Source organism: Pocillopora verrucosa, chromosome 11 (genome assembly GCF_036669915.1).
Source record: "Pocillopora verrucosa isolate sample1 chromosome 11, ASM3666991v2, whole genome shotgun sequence".
Classification (NCBI taxonomy): domain Eukaryota; kingdom Metazoa; phylum Cnidaria; class Anthozoa; order Scleractinia; family Pocilloporidae; genus Pocillopora; species Pocillopora verrucosa.
The window spans coordinates 12,134,344-12,153,751 of NC_089322.1; the positions used below are offsets into that span (position 1 = coordinate 12,134,344).

At 37.1% G+C, this 19,408-nt stretch overlaps 1 protein-coding gene across 1 annotated transcript in view; it reads left to right on the forward strand.

The window, feature by feature from the left end:
- The first annotated feature begins 18,012 nt into the window (after window positions 1–18,012).
- The window catches only part of LOC131783142 (52 kDa repressor of the inhibitor of the protein kinase-like), a 3,558-nt gene continuing 2,162 nt past the window's right edge, over window positions 18,013–19,408 (forward strand). Inside the window, exons 1-2 of the mRNA XM_066174099.1 lie at window positions 18,013–18,076; window positions 19,187–19,408. The exon at window positions 19,187–19,408 is cut by the window's right edge and continues 2,162 nt beyond it. Of these exons, the coding sequence (XP_066030196.1) occupies window positions 19,327–19,408 (82 nt within the window). The 5' untranslated portion in view covers window positions 18,013–18,076; window positions 19,187–19,326. The remainder of the gene's footprint in view (window positions 18,077–19,186) is intronic.

Here is a 19,408-nt window from a genome sequence, read left to right on the forward strand (position 1 = left end):
AATACTTAGCTTTGCGCCGAAGTTCATACGATGGCCTGGCCAGCCTCTAGGTATCGCCGCTAAATTCAGAGACATCGCAGGCTTTCCATGTATCGCAGGATACGTTGACGGATCTGACGTCCCTGTGAAACCAACTCATAATGATGACGACGCGTATGTCAGCCGCCATCATTCAAATCTCTGAATTTCAACTTGATAACAGGCCCAAATTACACCATATACTTCTGTAGGAGTTGATGCCCAGTTATTTTAGGCGACTCAGCCTGCGCCTCTAACAAGTGGTTGATCCCCCCTTTCAGAGGAAACGAAGAAGGAGCTCGCCACAGATTTAGTAAGGCACATAGGAAAACATGATGCACTATCGAAAAGGCCTATGGCGTTCTCAAGAAATGGTTCTACGCTCTGTAGAGGGGTATGAGAGTGACAAACATAAAAAGAGCTTCCGAGCTAGTCCAGTGTGCTTTTATATTGCACAACGTCTGCATTCTACCACGACGACGCAGATCTCAACAATGTCCACGATGAGTTGGATATCGGTCGTAGAGAAGAACAACAGAACAGAAGGTAGCGACTGCTACAACACTTCCTTTGAGTTTGAGGACTGATACACGCTCCACCTCATGCAAAAACAAACACGAAAGGAGTTCGCCAGGAAAACGAATTACCATCATGACACTTCAAAGCATAAAGGAGGACTAACTGGATTATTACAACTCTTCAAATAACGACCACAAGCACAAACGGACGAAAATGACACTTAAATACACAAGATGTACCATCCTTTGTGGCATCCCTCGAGCTGTAGCACGCTCAAACACTGTAGTTTTTAGTTGATTTATTTCGTCTTCATTTCACAGAGGCTGTTTAAAGCACCTGGACACTGAGCTAAAACCTTTTTTGGAAGCAACATTAACCTGCCAGAAGGCAAAAAATATATATTGAGGTCATTGATCACGAGGAAGAAGAAGAAATAGCATTTTCTAAACGAAAGTCCTACCACTGGCCCGTTTTATTATTTAATGGTAACATGCAGCTGTACAAAATAAAAATTAAATGAGTATCATGTCAGACCATTTGTAAATAGTGTTGGAAAGTTCAAAATTCCTTAGTATCCCCCAAACATTGTTACTCCCTTCATATTAAGCCCCCCTCCCTTTAACCCTTTACACCCTAACATCAGTATGCATATTCTCCATACTGTTCTCTAACGTTTCCAAAGGTCCTTACAAGGAGAATCTGTTTAAGAACAAGAGCTTCTATAGTTTTGATCATTTTATTTATTCTCATGACCTCAACTTATCTCCTCTTCTTTCTCGGATCCCGTGTGGTTTGCTTTCTCTCTGTTGATAACCTAAGTAAGTAAGGTGACGCTCATGGAAGCTAACATGGCTTCTACCGTTAGGTTTCCATTGCCATCCTCTCTAGTTATTTTGGACACATTATTTTTCCTAATTCAAGTTGACCAAATGATTAGATGACTTGGATTCTCAATATGCCACTACAAACAGGAACGCATGTAAATTTGCAAAAATGGGCTGGATCGATAACATCTGGAAACTTTCTTTACCGAACTCAGCTATGAGGCTCGCAGTTCGAATAAGTTAAGCCAGTACTTTCAGCGAATAAATATCAAAATGCCTTCCTTGTCGGACCTTTCTCAAAGTTACAGCCTTTCACCAGTTCAACAGCCTTCGAATTCCCTGTCTCAGACTCTGGAAAAAGGTCATAACTTTCTCACCTCTTCAAAAAATAATTTTAATGGAAGCGTACATATCCGCTTGCAGACTCGCTGTCGAATGAACGCTGAGCAAAATACACCGCAAAAAGTGAAGTCCTAGTTCAACTTCGGGATCATACGATTTGTGTCTTTCACGCATTTTCGCGCGATCATAAGCCTCTTCAATTTGGGAAAATGTCGGATCGAGAGCAATTACAGTTGGTGAAGGAGCTTCATTCCAATTTTTCAGAAGTGCCGTATTTTTGTTGTAACATTTCGAGCTATACCAGTGTTGGAAGAACTAGTGGCCTACCTGGAGGGTCATCTGGATATTTTAGATGCAGTAAGTATAAGTCTTAAAGCGAACAAAACGTTATTTAGGTTTTATGTGGAAAAGAAACAATGCAAGAGTTGAAGAAACTCTACTTAAGTTTTGTGGACAAAGCTGCCACATGGGAGGAAATTGTGCAATTTTTACATCGTGTAGCACTTAAACTAAACTGGGGAACGGTGTGCATTTTGGGCCAAATAAACATCAATTAATAAGTTTGCACTCATTTTCAGGAGAGGCCCCCGGTAAATTAAATTGCGCGTTGGTAGGTAGTGATTTACGGTGTTTCTCTTGATGTACTATTCGAAGCCTCGGGTATGTTTTGTGCTATACTGGTTGATTTTATGATATCTGTCACCTTTTCAGGGATCGCAGTCCGTTTCCTCTCTGAGCAGCCCACTTTTCGGGATTTAGAGGAACATGGTATGTAATGTGAAGACATTTTGATGCGTTTAAAACACTTAGGCTTGCGCTTGTTGTTGCATCCCTAATGTTAAGTTGGTAGACTACCAAGGTGACTTCGTAGTGGCGAGACTCTGATACGTGTTGAGGTGGCTGTAATTCGAGACTAATGCCCAGTTAACAACACCATGTAAATATCTTCCGTGGGCACACAGACTCGGAACTTCGGTAACAGTGAAGCTTTGAGGCCAAAACAGTGAATAAAGGAAAGAACCGGAGCCCTAATTGTGTAAAGGAAGATCTCAGTCAGTCCTGCAAAATGTTGTTTTCCCAATATGTTACGCTTAATGGCCGCGGCAATTCGATCAGGCAGTTGAGCTCAATTATTCAATCATTAACTATCATTTCACTTGGTCGCTCGATAAGTGGCCGTTTTGTGTTTTATAGGATAAACTACAACTCGATCGGCTTTTCCTCGTTGGAACTGGAACTGATCCATGAGAGATCGATTTCTTTTCAGTACGGAAAAAAAAGCGCATAATTATACATCCGAAATTTCGAACAAGAGACCTAGCGTACGACAGCAACAATAAACAAGAAATACACGATACTATCGAGTACAAATAAACCGCGCTTGCCGTGCGCTCTGCTTCAACTCACGCATGAATTGAGTCAAAAACTTTTAAAAAAGACTGGAGGCTCAGAGAGGGCGAAAGAGCCGGCAGAGGCCTTTCCGTTGGATTACATTTGTTCGTGACAAAACATCAAAGTGGCACGCTGATGGAATTCTACCACCGTTAGACTCGTTCATCATTGAAATTCAAATTAGTGACACGTCAAGAGACCAGGACTTGCTTTAAACAAATACCATGTACGGTCATTTTTTTGTATTGAGATTGTGTTTGTTACGTAACTCCACATGTCAGTGATTTGAAAATTGCACGCTTTTATTTCGCGCTCTCTGCAAATCCGGCTCCTTGTTTGCTTTCGCGTTCATTCTGCCTCGTTGCTTTTTGTGTTTCATTTTCCACGTCGTTGCAGTGTTGAGCTTCATTTCCCGCGTCATTGCAATGGTAAGTTTCGTTTCCCATCTCGGCGTACTTATCGTTCAGTATTTTCCCTTTTCCTTTGAGTGCTTGTGTAAAGTGTTTCACACTTTCTCAGTGAGTTAAGTATAATGCTTCAAAATAAAAGAAATCCCTAGTTTCGTGCTTCGTATCTCGATGAAACATACTAACACAACCAATTTTGTTAAATTCATTCCTCGATGATAATGAAAATAACTTTCATGTTCTGAGATTATACTCGCAATTCATGTTCGCAGTTTAGGCTCGCACTTCAGGATCGCAGTTCATGTCCAAAGTCAGTACCTCGGTTCAGTCTCTCAATTTCAGGGTCTTTAACGGCTGACATTTGTTCGAAAAATTTATTTCCATGAGTTAAAGCCAATATTGAGTTTTTTCTGTGCTTAATATCAATAATGGACACTGTTCAGATCTATTCGGTCTTTCTCTGACGAAAGGAAATGGCCGTATTCAATGAATTGCTGCTAAACGAATACTCGTGATTGTGCAAAGGCCTCCGAGATCTGGGATTAAGAAATCTGTCTCGTTCGACTGTTAAGTAAGTACCTCGCGCACTTCAAGGATTATCTTTCACTGAATTGTTGGTTAGTACCTAGAGCACTTTCTTTCGTTCGATTGATACGTCAGTTACTCGCGCACTTTTAGGATTATTGTTTAATTGATTGTTAGATTGGTGTTTTGCATACTTCAAAAGTTAAGTCTAACTTAGAATCTTATGCACCTCTTGGATTCTGAGTTATTGGATAATTGCGTTAGCATCTCCGCACTTTTAGGATTCTCTTTCATTGAATTGTTACTTTAGTACCTGGCCCACTTTCTTTCGTTCGATTGATACGTCAGTTGCTCGGGTCCTTTTAGGATATTCGTTTAATTTATTGTGAGGTCACTGTTTTTAACACTTTCAGGATTATCCCTAATTCAAAAGCTACATTAGCTCCTTCATTTGATTGTTACGTTAGTATCCCGCGCACTTTAAGAATTCTTTTTATTGGGTTATTAGGTCAGTATCCTTCGCACTTTTAGGATTCTCTTTCATTTAATTTAAACGTTAGTATCTTTCCTACTTTTGGGATTATACTTCATTGGATTGTTACGTTAGTATCTCGCGCTCTTTAAAGATTGTGTATCATTTGAATGTTGCGCTATTATCTTGTGTACTTGTAGGATTCTCTTCCATTTACTTGTTACGTTAGTGTAACAAGTAAATGGAAGTTCGTGCACTTTTGCACTTTTCAGTTTTGCCCACTTTCAGGATACTCTTCTGTCAAAAATTGCGTTATTGTCCCCCGCAATTTCAGCATTTTCTTAGATTGGATTACTACGTTAGTACCTCACTCTCTTTTCATCGATTATCATGATGGTTTCTTGTGCACTTTTCAGGTTCTCTTTCCTTCGATTGCATACATTAGTATCTTGGACACTCCTAGGATTTTCTTTTTCGGATTGTTGCGTTAGTACCTCGCGCGCACTAAGGAAATCTTTTTCGTTTTATTAATACGTAAGTTACTCATTTTTTTTGGATTACTGAATTTTACAAAAATTCAACATTCTTCCTCATTCAAAAGTTACGTTTAATATAGTATCTTATGCACTTTTAGGATTTGATTTAGGATTTGATGACCTTCAACAAAATGGTATTGAGGTGGACGGAATACACTACAAAGTGATATGGTAAATAAATTATTTAATGTCAAAAAACAAATTGTTTCTTTAATAAATTGCTAGAGATTATGTAAATATTCTAGCTACGAACATAACTTATATGTCTGAGTAGATAATAGGTGCACTGTGAATTAGAATCCATTCAACTTGAAACAGGAAATGGTTTACTCAATGAGGCATTTTTCATTTTATTTTCCTAAGGTACTGCTGCTCAGACTGGAAATTTCTCGCCATGGCCTATGGACTAAATGCTGCCACTGGAAAATATTTTTGCATGTGGTGCTACTGCACAAAAGGAAAAATTTGTGATTTCTCAAGTAAGTCTGCATCTAATATACTCGATTATGTTTTAAAAGATAAATTTTGTAAGCAATATTTTGTCTAACTACCATCTCACACACTAACATTGCCATGATAAATAGACATGTTTCGGATACAGGGTATCCATCATCAGTTTGAGGATGTTTACAAGTTAGAAAACATAAATATGACAGGTGATAGAATATGGCATTACTTAAAAGTGTGGCTATAAATACAAAATGCAATGTTTATTTGGCATTTTCCTGATCAACATTCTGTTTTGTAATTTTCTTTTAGTACAAGACTGGCCAATTGAGAGGAATCTTCAGCAATGTATGAAGAACAGTGCAGAAAAAAACCACTAATGGAAGGGAAGGCTCAATTCATGAGTCATTAATCTCAATTCCATACACACAAGTTATTGTCGACACTCTTCATATTTTTCTTAGGATCATGGGGCTTCTCTTCCACCAAGTAAATACACATTGGAACATTAATGCTAATGACTTAATTGAGTAAGGTCCTCGGCACTGACGAGAAAATTACTCAGAAGACCTTCATCTCTGGTGAATCGTCAGATTTGCCTTCGACGTTTTTAAGATTATTTTATGGACAATAGAGTAGTAGTAGTAGAGAAAAGGCCATACAGTTAACATTAAACTGCATAAAACCAAACAAAACCTAAAACAAGCAAAAAACCAGTTACGTATACTGTATCTCTAAATCTGCATTACAGGTAAACGAGTTTGTAATTAACAAAAAGAGGATGGATATTCTAGAGAAGGAGCTAGAAAACATTGGTGTCCCATTTAAGTTTTTCCAAGTACAGTATGAGGATGGGTCATCTCAAACACAGTGGACTAGACTGGATGGTAGGAATGCTCATTGCTAAGTTATCAGTTGTCTATATATACACAAATAAAGTTTAACTTAACTTCAGGATTTTCATATATTGGAGTTATTTGCATTACTTTACGTATCACAGTGCAATGGCAAGCAATAACTAATACTGATAACAATGAAGATAATAATAATAACATCAATATATTATCTCAGGAAAAGACCTCCGAGCAATCCTAAAAAAACTGAATCATAAACCAATCTTTGAGGGGACAAGTCATCAAAGAATGACACACAGAGATGTGAAGAAATTATGGAAGGTAAACATTTTCTTGTGTTAATCTGGTCACTCAGATCATTGAGTTAAATTTTAGTCAATATCTAAGGGGCATGACTACAATAAATTATATTAAAATATACTCATCTGCATACTCGCTATCTTTATTGATAAAATAGGGTTTCAGTGATCTGGTGGAAGTACAGGACTCAGAACCAGGCCAAGAAAGCTACAAAACACCAGAACAGTTCAAGGACCATGCAAGGAAATGGGTAAGATTCTTTTGAGAGGTACACTATGACAAGGTAACTGTGTTCTTTGCAAGTATTGCTTTTATTGAGATAAAATAAAAACGTAGAGTTGAAATTCTTGGCAATATAATTCAACATTGGTCTTTTCCCAGCATAGACAATTAAAGGAAACCCAGCCAAAAATCCATCGAACTCAGTGGAATCCAATCGTTAGATTGCTGTTCAATCAAACATAATCGAACTGGAGCTTTTCAGTGAGTTCAATAATTTTATTATTGAAATCAAACACGCCTATCAAACTAAATCAATGTGATTAGTCCGGGTCTTTTCCTTGGCCATGATTTGAGAAAGTGAACTCCTTAAGTTAATCTGTGATATAATAACACTGAAACCATTAAATTGAAAACAAGGTACTTACCATTATTATTTTTCTATTATTTTTTTAGGATCTGACTCCATACATACATTATACGATCAATATCTCTGTTGTGGTAATTTCAATGATTTCCAATCCTAACAGTAATTATAAAAGAACTTATTAAACCCTGATTTGTTTTGCTCCAGCTCTAGTCTATCACGTCCCTCAGTTCCTCGAGAAAAGTGGAGGGCTTTCCATTTTCAATTGTCAGCCAGTGGAAAAGAAAAACCACCAACAATCAAGAATGTTCCACCAAGGAACACAGAAGAAATCCAGCTGCACAAAGCAAGTTATGGAAAAAGAAAACAGGAAAATTTATGCCAGAGTAAACAATCTCTACAGAACAAAGAGAACATATGAGAGAAATGCGCATACAGAGGAGGATCTTGGAGCTCCGCACCTGTACACCCACCAGAATCTGGAGGAGGGCTAAGTTTCAAGTTTTTCAGTCTAAATAAAACAAAATTGCTGATATCTGACATATTTTGTGAATAATATATATATATATATATATATATATATATGAAATAAACTAGATATGAACTGAAGAAATGAAACTACCACCATTTCTGATTTTTCAAACCAGATATTTGAAGCATGCATGTTTCAGCTGCCATGCTTGCATTGAAAATGGTATAAGTTTAAATCTTCATGAATTTAGGCTGATTTAGGAATTGAGCTTAAGATTGTAAGTTGTTACCTTCCAAAATGTGCCAAAAACAAGCAAAAGGGAGGCTATGCAAATATCAACTTAACTTCAGCCATACCTGAATTCAGTTAAACAAAATTCATTTATGAAACTTACCCAGCTCGGACCTTTCAGCTCCTACGAGTTTTGCCACAAAGCCAGGTTGCCATTTTGATTACATATCAAAAGAGAGAGTCTGGGATCTAGGGATCTAGGGATCCGCGTGAAAGGGCGTGTTACTTGTGAAGAACAGGAGACTAATTTCCAGTGGGCCAAAACTGTAGAAAATGTTTAGCGATGTTTAGGGCAGCCAGTACCAGCCCAGAACGAGCTAAATCTCTATTAAGTAACGACAAGTTGAGCGATGTTAAATTTGTGGTTCCCTTGTCCCTGCATGGGGGTACAACTGATATGTCCAAGATGGTAATCCCCGCGCATAGGTTTTTGTTGGCGATTGCAGGCCCGGTTTTCTACGTGATGTTTTGTGGCATATTGGCAGAGAGAAATGATTATATAGATCACCTTGATTGTGACTATCAATGGATGATGGAGTTCCTGTGATACATTTACACCAAGGAAGTTAGCTTCAATTTTGCAGTTACTCTATTTGGAAGAGAAATACATGATTCTCTCGCTGACCAACCGCTGCATTTTATTCTTGCACGAGCATCTGGATTCAAGTAACATCTTTTGTGTCTTGAAACACTCCAAGTTAATTGAAAATAAGTCTGTCTGGCGTTCTTTTTGGAAATTTACAGATAAAGAAGCCAAAGATGTTTTGGAATCAAGCGAGTTCTTCGAAATGGACCGATCAGACTTGATTGAATTGGTAAAAAGGAACACAATGAACATCGAGGAAATTGAATTGTTCACTGCCATCAATAAGTGGGCGGCAAACCAATGTAAAAAGCTCAGGCTTGACGCTACAATGGAATGCAGTCAGATCCTTGGAGATGACATCATAGACAACTTGAGGTTTCCAGTTATGGAAGAAAACAAATTTAATGTTGTTAAAAGCACCAATCTGTTAACCAAGGTAGAAACACAGGAGGTTTTGAACAACTTCACTGACAGCAGATGGCCAATTTGGTTTTTGCGACACGAGAGGCAATATGACCCTTCATCTCAAAGAACTCTTTATCACAGGGGGCAGATATGGGATATCTTTGATTAAATCATGCCTACTCGACAAAACCCACTCAGCAGCACGTTTCTCATATGAATTTGTTTTTGTTTATGTTGTAATAATCGTATTAATACGCTTTACGTGTGCTTAAGAGGAGGACAGATATTGTAAATTAATATTGATGATAAAATTATTAGGCATTATCTTGGAGAACTGTACTTAACTTATTGATATTTAAAATACCAAAAAAACAGAAATTAGTTTTATCAATTTGTTACTTTGTGGTAGTTTTCCCTCAATACCTGAACTTCAATAATATTAACAGAGAGAAAAGGAAAAATGGGCGTAAAGGAAACTTTGGATTGAGAACTCTATCAATATCAATATCAGTAATATTTATACCATGCTGTGCCCAAGAAAGGAAATTCCCTTTCTTTCTCATTATTACCTGCGAAAAGTCATGTGGCTTCACACCTCTTTACAAATAAATGCTTTGCAGATCATAGTTATTTTTAAAAAAGTCTGCTAAAGTGATTGAGCAGTCCAATCACCAGTTCGGAGAAAATTTAGTGTGACAAGGATTTAGGAATGCTGTTGTCTGATGGAGTTGTCAACCCTTCTGCTTTTTCACACCTATTGTCAGGGGCACACATGCAAAACATATGTTAAAAAAAATAATTGTCAAGTAATGGTATTTATGTAGATTTTCTTTTGCCACTTTTTCATCTGTCTTTTGTTTCAGAAGCTGTCTAAGCTTGAGCAGGTGAAGACATCACTTTAAGTATGACAATCTGATCAGAAAGAAAGGTAGCTTTAACATGGCTTTACACCTCCTTAGAAAAACTCCTAAGCTGTGCCTCGTTTACTTCAGTATTGATAACACAACCTCTATTGTTGAAACCAAAAAACTGAGGCTACAAGACTGCAGATAGTGTTTTTGAATAGGAGACCAGGTAACTGTTAAATGCAGTAGTAAACTCCTAGATGCCATGGTGCTTGCTGCAGATGGTAAGTAATTTTCCATTCTTTGTCTTCACCTTTGTTAAAATTATTTAATAGATCATCACATCTCCAACTTTGCTTTGCCCCATGAACTTATTTACTTTAAGCTATTGTAGATTTCAAAGAAAACCTAAGCAGGGAGGAGAAATCTGTTGTCAAGAGTCCTGCGAATGCCACCTGTTTCTGATGGACCACAAGAGTGAAAGTGGAAAAGGTCATCCAGACCAAAGCTAGAAAAGAGCTAACACAGCAAAGAATCAGAAAGAGGTAAGTTGCCAGAATTTTCCTGTAGCATTCATGTGAATACTATAAGAACAACCCCTTTCCTTAGTGAAACCTTATCCATTTCAACTGAGTAGGAACCTCACCATGAGTTTTCGTATCCTTTGCATAGGTTAAGATGCTACACACATACCTAGCAGAGCAAGAAGAGCAACAGGTCCGTCTTAAACAGCAGCAAGAGCAGAAAAACCTTCAAGACCTGCCTAAAGCTAAGACAAGAGATGCCAGCATTCAGTCTGTGCCTGTACATGTACAGGGGGAGTCAGCAGATGCTGCCATTTGGACAGTTTTCAATGGCAATGCCATGCAACAATTCAAGGAGCAGGTGCTGAACCTAGAAAATATTGTGTCAGAATTAATGTCCTACAAGTCTCAGACACAGGCTGATGTAGGGTTCTCCTTATCAGGTGGTAACCCATAAAATTTACCGCTTGTAAGAGCACTTAGTGTTGCCTGCAAATGCCCAGAAGCCGTAGAAAAATATGCATTTATGGTAAGCTAATCTGGTAAGAAAGGAACAAATGAAAATATGAACAGTGCACTGTTACAGTTCTCTGTGTGCTTTATTTAGTTAAAACAGACTGGTACATTTGGCATTTTGAAGCAAGAGTGATTTTTCATAGGCCTTCTGCTAAATGTCATGACATTTGTCAGCTCTCTGCACATACAAATGTTGTGATGGTCAATTTTTCAGTTTCCACAATGAAATGCCCACAAAAAAATGCTGTTGTTCCTGTCCAGTAACAAGAGCCACAAAGAGTAGCAGGTAAGCTTTACAATAGTTTTAGGGGTAAACAAAATAAAACCTAGTACTAGTGATGAAAAAGTAGTCACTTGCCAGAAATAACTGCTATGACAACTCTACATCTACCAGCCACCTACGGAACATGTAGGAATAAAGCCAGTTTTCATCGTGAAATTATACTAAAATATATTCGAGACAATGTTTTGAAAGAAGCCTTGAATATAAAATCCTACGACAGCATAACAGTACTGAATTTGACACGATTAGAACATGAATTCTAAGTGATGTGATTACATTGCAATGTGATTCATAGCGTATACTACTGATTTTCCAGTGATACACCATGTAAGTGATGCCAAAGTATTCACCTGAAATCAGTGGGAGACCACTTTACATTATAAACAGTTTGGAGAGGACACAGAAAAGATAAAATGCTTTTAAACAAAATTTTATTTTGTTTTGTTCAACCTCTCAACCTGTAGGTGTATCATTCACTTCATGGAATTTTTGGAAAAGTTTTTTTTTTTGGAAACAACAAAGTTGAGAATGACCAGCTGCCTGAAGCTGCAAACGTGCCTTTAAGATCAACAGAAGAGCAAGTGGTAACTGAACCACCCTCGACCAATAAATGAGAAAGAATATCTGAGTCAGTTAATGCATAACCTTTGGAAGCTGAAAACCAATTACCACCCAAAGAGATGACACCTGTCGAAACTGCCCGTGGAAGCAGCATCAGAATGTAAACCATCTAACTCTCTTGTATTGTAGAAAAGCAACATTTACGCATTCTGGAAGAAGTTTTTGGTAGTAGCCAAGCCCATGTTTTACACCATCATATACTATGTGCAAAAAACAGCAGCAATTCGCTATCATCCAATGAAAGAAGCATGCAGTTGCCATCAAAGCTCCTTGTTTTCAAGCATGACTGGATTGATGATGACATTGCATTCTGCTGTAAAAGTAGTGTATGGTGGCAGGCACTTAAAGAGGACGAGGGAAAGGTTTGTTGTCTTTGATTCTAAGCTGTTCATGGCATCACACATAACAAAAATCTGTGCCTCTTCATTTTACTATATTTATAATGTTCGTTGGATCAGAAAGTATCTTTCAAGGCAGTCATCTGAGATACTTGTCCATGCATTTATAACAAGTTGTCTTGACTATTGCAATGGTCTTTTATATGGACTACCAGACTGCTTGTTGAATAAACTGCAACGAGTACAGAATGCTTGCGCCAGGCTGATCTTTAGAGAACAGAAATTTTGTCCTGTAACACCTCTTATTTATAAATTACATTAGTTGCCGATTAAATATAGAATTGATTTTAAAACACTTTTAATTACTTTTAAGATTCTTAACTTTTTAGCGCCTACTTATCTATCATCTCTCATTTCTCTTAGGCTCCCATCTAAATATAATCTAAGGTATTCTAGCGATAACCTTTTACTTAGTTATCTGCGTTTTAAATCTAAAGCTACACTACGTGATCGTTCTTTTACCTGTGCTGCACCTAACCTGTGGAATGCGTTACCATTTAACACAAGAAGCACCAGCACAGTTCGTATTCTTAAAGCCAAGCTTAAAACTCACCTCTTCCATCATGCATTGTTATCATAGTTTTTATCATTGTGAGTTAACTTTCAATTGTAATTTTATCTTTTAAAATTATTGTAAGTTTACTCTTCATTGTAATTTTAACTTTTTAGCCTTTTTATTTTGTTTGTAATCTTGTCATATGCATTTGAATATTTAATGAAATTTGCGTCTTATAAATGTCCTATTATTATTATCATTGTTTGTAAGAAGTATATTAAAACAGCCAAAAATGTGAAATATGCAACTGCGCATGGTACATGTTAAAGGAAGGCGCACTATTAGAGCATGGCAATTCAGAAGAACATAAGCAGTCAGTAAGGCTAGAGCTTCCTTAGCAGGCACCATGGTTACAGAAAGAAATAGAGAAGAAAGCTGAAGTGGCTGATTAGGTGCTATTACAGGCATTTACAGCATTCTACTTCATTGCTAATGAAGAGATTTCAATCATGTAGATTTTGCCGCTTATAGAATTTCTCTCAGTTTGGGGTGAGGGATATGCATTACTTTACACATCAATCTGAGAGGTACAAGGAAGAGATCCCTCTGGCAATTGGTGAAGTCATCAAATCTCAAGTAGTTAAAACAGTTGCAAATGGTCTTTCTTTCCTTTCTTTGTGATGAAGTGAGTTGGAAACACACTGGCATGGAGTGGTGTTGAAGAAACTGTTACAAATGGATACTCTTTTTCCTCTCCTGGCTTCATTTGCAGAAGCAATTATAAGCTTGCCAATAACAAATGCTCAGCCCTACCGTGGTGCATGTCTTTCCAATGAGATGCTGGAAAGCCTTCTCCACATTTCTGTGAATGGTCCTGAGGTTTGTACAGAAGAATGTGAGCCTCTGCTTAACTTTTTGATACGCAATATAGTTCAGATATTTCCCAAACAAAACAATCCCGACAATCTTATTAATTCTGTGGGATTTAGGGCTATCATAAATCTGGTGAAGTCTGCCATACTAAACTTTGAGCCTGAGTGTGTGAAAAATTTATCTTTTGGCACCAAAACAAGTCAAGACTCCGAGGAGTTTGTTTCCTTGCTTGCCAAAAGATTTGCTGAAGTAAATTCCCTTGAAGTGGAACTGAGGGAGCTTCAAGCACCGATTTTTCATCTCAAATTCAGCATGGAGGCAAGCTCAGACAATTCTTCCCTTTTTAATGCCCCATGTTGCTCATCAACTTCATTAAGTTTGTCCAGTTACTCGTGCAGTTCAATTGAGGACACATAGAGTCAACCTGATTTAAGAACAACAAGTTCGTAAAAGTGAGAAGATAAGAACTCTCCCAGACAATGTTTCTGAGGGTACAATGAATCTATTGCTGCCATTCTCGGAAATAGCTTCCAGTGCAGAAGAGATGGGGAAAGGGAAAAAGTACAGGGCATTATCTCAGAGGTCCCTGAAATAATTTAATCTAGCTACCAAGTTAAGAACCTTGGAAGCTGGCTTGATCCAAACCTGAATATGCGCCACCATATCACTAATGTCTGTAGGGCGGGTTTCTTCTACTTGCATAATATTAGACGCATTAAGAAGTATTTATCGAGAGACAGCTTACTCACCCTGGTACACGCATTAATCACGAGCAGGTTAGAATACTGTAATGCTTTATTGTATGGCCTTCCCAAAGAGCAAATAGCTAAGTTACAACGCGTGCAAAATGCCGCCGCTAGACTAATTATGGATATCGGGAAATATTCTCACATTACTCCAGTACTCTATGAGTTACACTGGTTACCTGTGTCAGCGCGTATACATTTTAAAATTCTATTATTAGCTTTTAAAGTCATTCACGGCCTCGCACCCAGATATATTAGCAATCTTTTGGTTATCAAACGCAAGTCCTCAAACAATCTTAGATCTAACTCAGGTATTTTATTAGAGCCACCAAGAGGTAAAATGCTAGCAATGCTGGGTGAACGTGCATTTCAGGTGGCTGCACCACATCTATGGAATGAGCTACCATTGCAATTACACAATATTGGATCTGTAGAAATTTTTAAGAATTCAATAAAGACTTTTCTTTTCAGGAAATTCCTTCAATAGTGGTTAAGTTATGAATTGTATATAGCCAAGTTAACTGTAATATGTAATTACTTTTTGAATTAGTTGAGATTTTAATATTTAGAGACACTAATTGTAAAGCGCTATTGATCTGTCATTGTAAATAGCGCTCTATAAGAAATGAATTATTATATCATTACTATTATTATTGCTTTGTTTTTACAGCGATGGGCTGTTGGTCATGTCATCTTTTTCTAACCTGTAAAGGAAACCCTATGTTAGGTGGTTAGTGACTCACCCCAGTCTTCACTAGTTGAGTCAAGTTCAAAAAAGTTTGCTGTGCAGAATCTGTGGGACTCTTGTTTGGAGCTTAAAAAACAACAACACCCAATCTGGTACATGCATGCTTTGCAGGACACTTGCGAGTGTTTTTGACAAAAGAAGCTTGGTCAGACCATGCTTACAACCCTTTTATTTTGTAATTGTCTTTGACAAAATCTTAAGTGCTCTATTTCAAATTTCATGAGGAATCACTATTTGAGGATGATTGTGTGTATCTTGGTTAAACATAAAGCATATTGATTTTTGTGAGTACAATTACATCTTACACCTTAGCTAAAGTATTCAGTTTTCAATGGATTCAAGCTGAGGGGGGACTTAAATTTGTTCATTCAGCTTTGTGGCTTGGAAGTCTGAACACCATACATAATGCAATTATTGAGACTTCTTTTTATGGGTAGTTTTCAAATCTATTGCATAATACAACTGATATCAATCTCTTTTAAACATTTAAAAGGTGACAGTTGATTAAGAACCTGTTTTCATTCTTTTCTGTAAAGAACTGGAGACAAACTTGTACTGCTAACAAAAAAAGATAAAAGCATTGAAGAAATTAGTCCTCTCTGCAGTACAGAAAACATTCAAAATTGCCAGGGTCAAGGATGCAGATTTTGATGCTTGGAATGTGCATCTAAATTCTGTTCTTGTCTAGATGATGAGGAAGCAGTGCCTCTATTCATGTGACTCTGAAGATGAAGAGTTTAACATTGAACTTGATGGACGCCCACTTGGAGGTGTGTTCTCATTTTAGTACATTTTCTTAGGGTGGTTAGTCTTGAGTACGAAAGTATAATCCCTGCCAGATTAAGTAGAGGTGTCTGAATTTGTTTATTTCAGTCAAAGACCAAGAAGCTGAAGGCCTGACACTTATTGATTTTAACAACAAAAGCTCTGAGAGTGCAATGCCCATTTACCCCCTTGCGATTGGGAACTGTAAAGAGAAAAGGTTAGTGGTGATTTAAGTAAATCAGATAAAATGATCAGTGAACAAAAATTATAGCAACTAATTTTACAATGATCATTTATAATCATTTACAAGAATAATTTACAAAAAAAAAAACAATTAGAAGATGTGTATTAGATCACATGCTGATGCCTACAGACAATAATGCATGTTACTGGTTTAAAAGAGAAGACTTTGAATAATTTTAAAGGATCTTCAAAATAAACATAAATAAGATCTCTGTCATAAACATCTATAGATGTTAGTCACTGTGTGCTATGTCACAGATTCTAAGTAATCAATTATTTATTGTACACTTGGGTCTTGTTGACAAAAAAAGATACTGAGTCAAAAAAAGAAATGCTTGCCCATGCTCAGGCTTCACAAAACACCAATGCTGCTCAAAAGAAAGATGCCTTAATTGCCGACTAAAACACCACACATCAATTTGTGAGCCTAGCAAACCAAGTCAAGATTCAAGCAAAGCGACCAAAAAACAAAAAAACTAAACACAACACAACTGAGATGTTAGGCCTGCATCAAGAGCCCTGGCGACTACAGATACCATGCACACAAAAACACTACTGAAAACTGCTATTTAATTAGTTCTCTGAACCCTTGAACTATTTCACCCTTTAGGATTCTTGGAATCAGTGACGGCAAAAGCCAAGATAATGATGCAGAATTTGTGGAAAACCAACATTGCATGGGATAACAATATTCCACAAAATCACTGGGAAAACTGGATCAAATGGCTACATGAACTAAAAAACACCTGATCTTACTTTTGATACCTAGACATTACTTCAAAAATGTTATTAATAGAATATGGCTTTTAATAGAATATGAATTTAACAGAATTTGAATAGAATGTGAATCTAATAGAATTTTAATAGAACTTAATATAACAGAATGTGAACATAGAATGTGCATGTTTTCCCTTCAGGGATAAAATGCACATTCCTAATGTCAAAAAGCAAAGTAGCAATCGTGAAACAACAAACCTTACCACTATTAGAATTGATTGTAGCACTACTTGGAGCACAACTTTCAGACAGTTTTGTGGAGTGACTCCCAAATTACACTATCTTGGATATCCAGCACTAAAACTCTGTGACAGCAATTTATCAGACACCGGGTACACTACAGAAGCATCTGTTACTGAGACCACTGCTCATAGCAAAACGATTCCGCTTTCACAAAAGGAACCAATTCGAAGGTGAACCCGTAAGTTCTTACCTTGCTGAATTAAAGAAATTGTCGCTGTATTGTGAATTCGGAACTAACTTGAATGACGCGTTAAGAGATAGACTAGTGTGTGGACTACACAACGAACTTATCAATTTTTTTTGCTTGATTCTTCCTAAAAATAATAGAATAAAATTGTTTTTACGAAGTTATTTCACTTTTACCATTCGACTGCTTGTCAAGTTATGAAAAGATAATGTACATTTCGCAAAGGTCGTATCAGGTTCAGGTATATTAAAACAGGCGACATGAACAGGTGACATTCATTGAAAAGTAAACGAGGGGGATTGAGACCGACCGAATGCTTGAGTATCGTTGAAGTGAGTACAACGTTTGACGGAAAATGAAGAAAATAACAGACTTTTATGCAAAGAAATCAGGTAAGTTCGTGGTTCTTTTTCAAAAGAAGTAGTTTAATTTAATTCTATAACACCAAAAACTGTTTTCAACAGCCAGCATCCTCGACATACCGTGTAATTTATAAACAAAGTGCATGCGTTTTCCATCACGCCGCCATCTTGCCAACTGGCTGGCGAGATAATCATTCCTTTCAAATATAAACATTTTGCAGATTCAGCGCCTGACGAATCAAGGTCTGAAGAATCTGCGAGTAATAATGAAGGTATTAACGAAGGTAAGCAGAAATAAAATTGTCATTAAACCGAGGCAGATACATTAAAATTTATCATGATATTAAGACTTAATTAATACTTCTCTAAATGAACTGTCATGATAAATACAGAAAGAAGCTGTTCTGCTCCTCCGAACAAGCTGCCAAAACTCAGCAACCCAGACGATCAAGCTGGAGTGTCCGGGATCGAAGGCAGAAAATTCTAATTTTTTTTTTTATCTGAATGTTAAACTTATATTGACCAGTCCGCGAAAAAAAGTATTTATTCAAATGATGCAAGAAGTCTGGAGAATTCCAAGTAAAACTGAATAGTATTAATTTCGTTTTGTACACAGCTTTGCCTGATGAGGTATTGGTCGAGGTGTTTAAAAACTTCTCCCTTAAAGAAATGCTTAAAACATTGTGCCTGGTCTCACGAAGGTGGAGGCACATTGTAAACAATAACAACATTCTGTGGAGTTGCCTCCTTCTTGATGAGTGGCACATAACATATTTAAGTGAAGAACAATTTATGAACATCATGTCACACTCCAGTGGGTTCAGATATTTATCCATAAGATATATCGAAATGACAACATCCGAAATGAGGCTGGAAGCATTACTAGGAAATAGTATAGAATTTTCTAAACATTTGAGATATTTGGATTTAAGTGGACAACCGATATCATCCCTTAATTTCCTATTGATTGAGTCCTCTCCTCTTGAAACCTTGATCCTTAATGACTGTCAAAAAATAGATACCTGTTGTTGTACTGCTATTTTAAAGCAATTAAGAAATCTTAGAATATTATCGCTCAACCGAGTAGGATTCACTGCCAATCAAGTGGCAACAATTACTGCCTCTTTATGCTTATTGAATGTTCTGTGCCTGGTTGGTGTAAGCCTTGCGAGGGAAGACATAAGACTGATTTTGCAAAAATTGAATCACCTTCAGTTTTTTGAAATATCTTGCAGTTCTGAAGATAAAGAACATATCTATGCTCTAGGGGAAGAATATCACGTTAGTTTTGTTTGCCGCTAAGAGTAAAAATATGTTATATAACACGGTGGCATAACAGTATTGTGTTATAGAAAATAGTTTATTATAACATTTACTGAAGGTCTAACCAAGACATTTTGTATCAGCAGGCTATGGTGTTTTTTTTAATTTGTGTGTATGACAACTTCAAATATTATCAATTGAAATTTCGTCAAATAAAAAGTATGTGCGTTCAATTTTTATTGAGGTTATTTGAAGTAGGTAAGGGACTAACATGTTAGGGGTTATGAATGTATACAAATAGTTGTTTTTATAAATTTTAGATGTAGTTACAAAAGGCCCTGTGGCTGCCACTTCTGGTTCAACCACAGGCACAAAGATCGATTTGGGTACTGTTGTGAAAGCTGCTGAAGGCTCGTGGGTTTTGAAGCGATTATCGCAGGAAATTACAGATGAAAAAAGAATGCAATACCTTACGTTTCACTGGAAGCCTTCTGAGTCCGATATACTTCATTCTCATCAAGTTACCAAAGGAAAGAAGACGT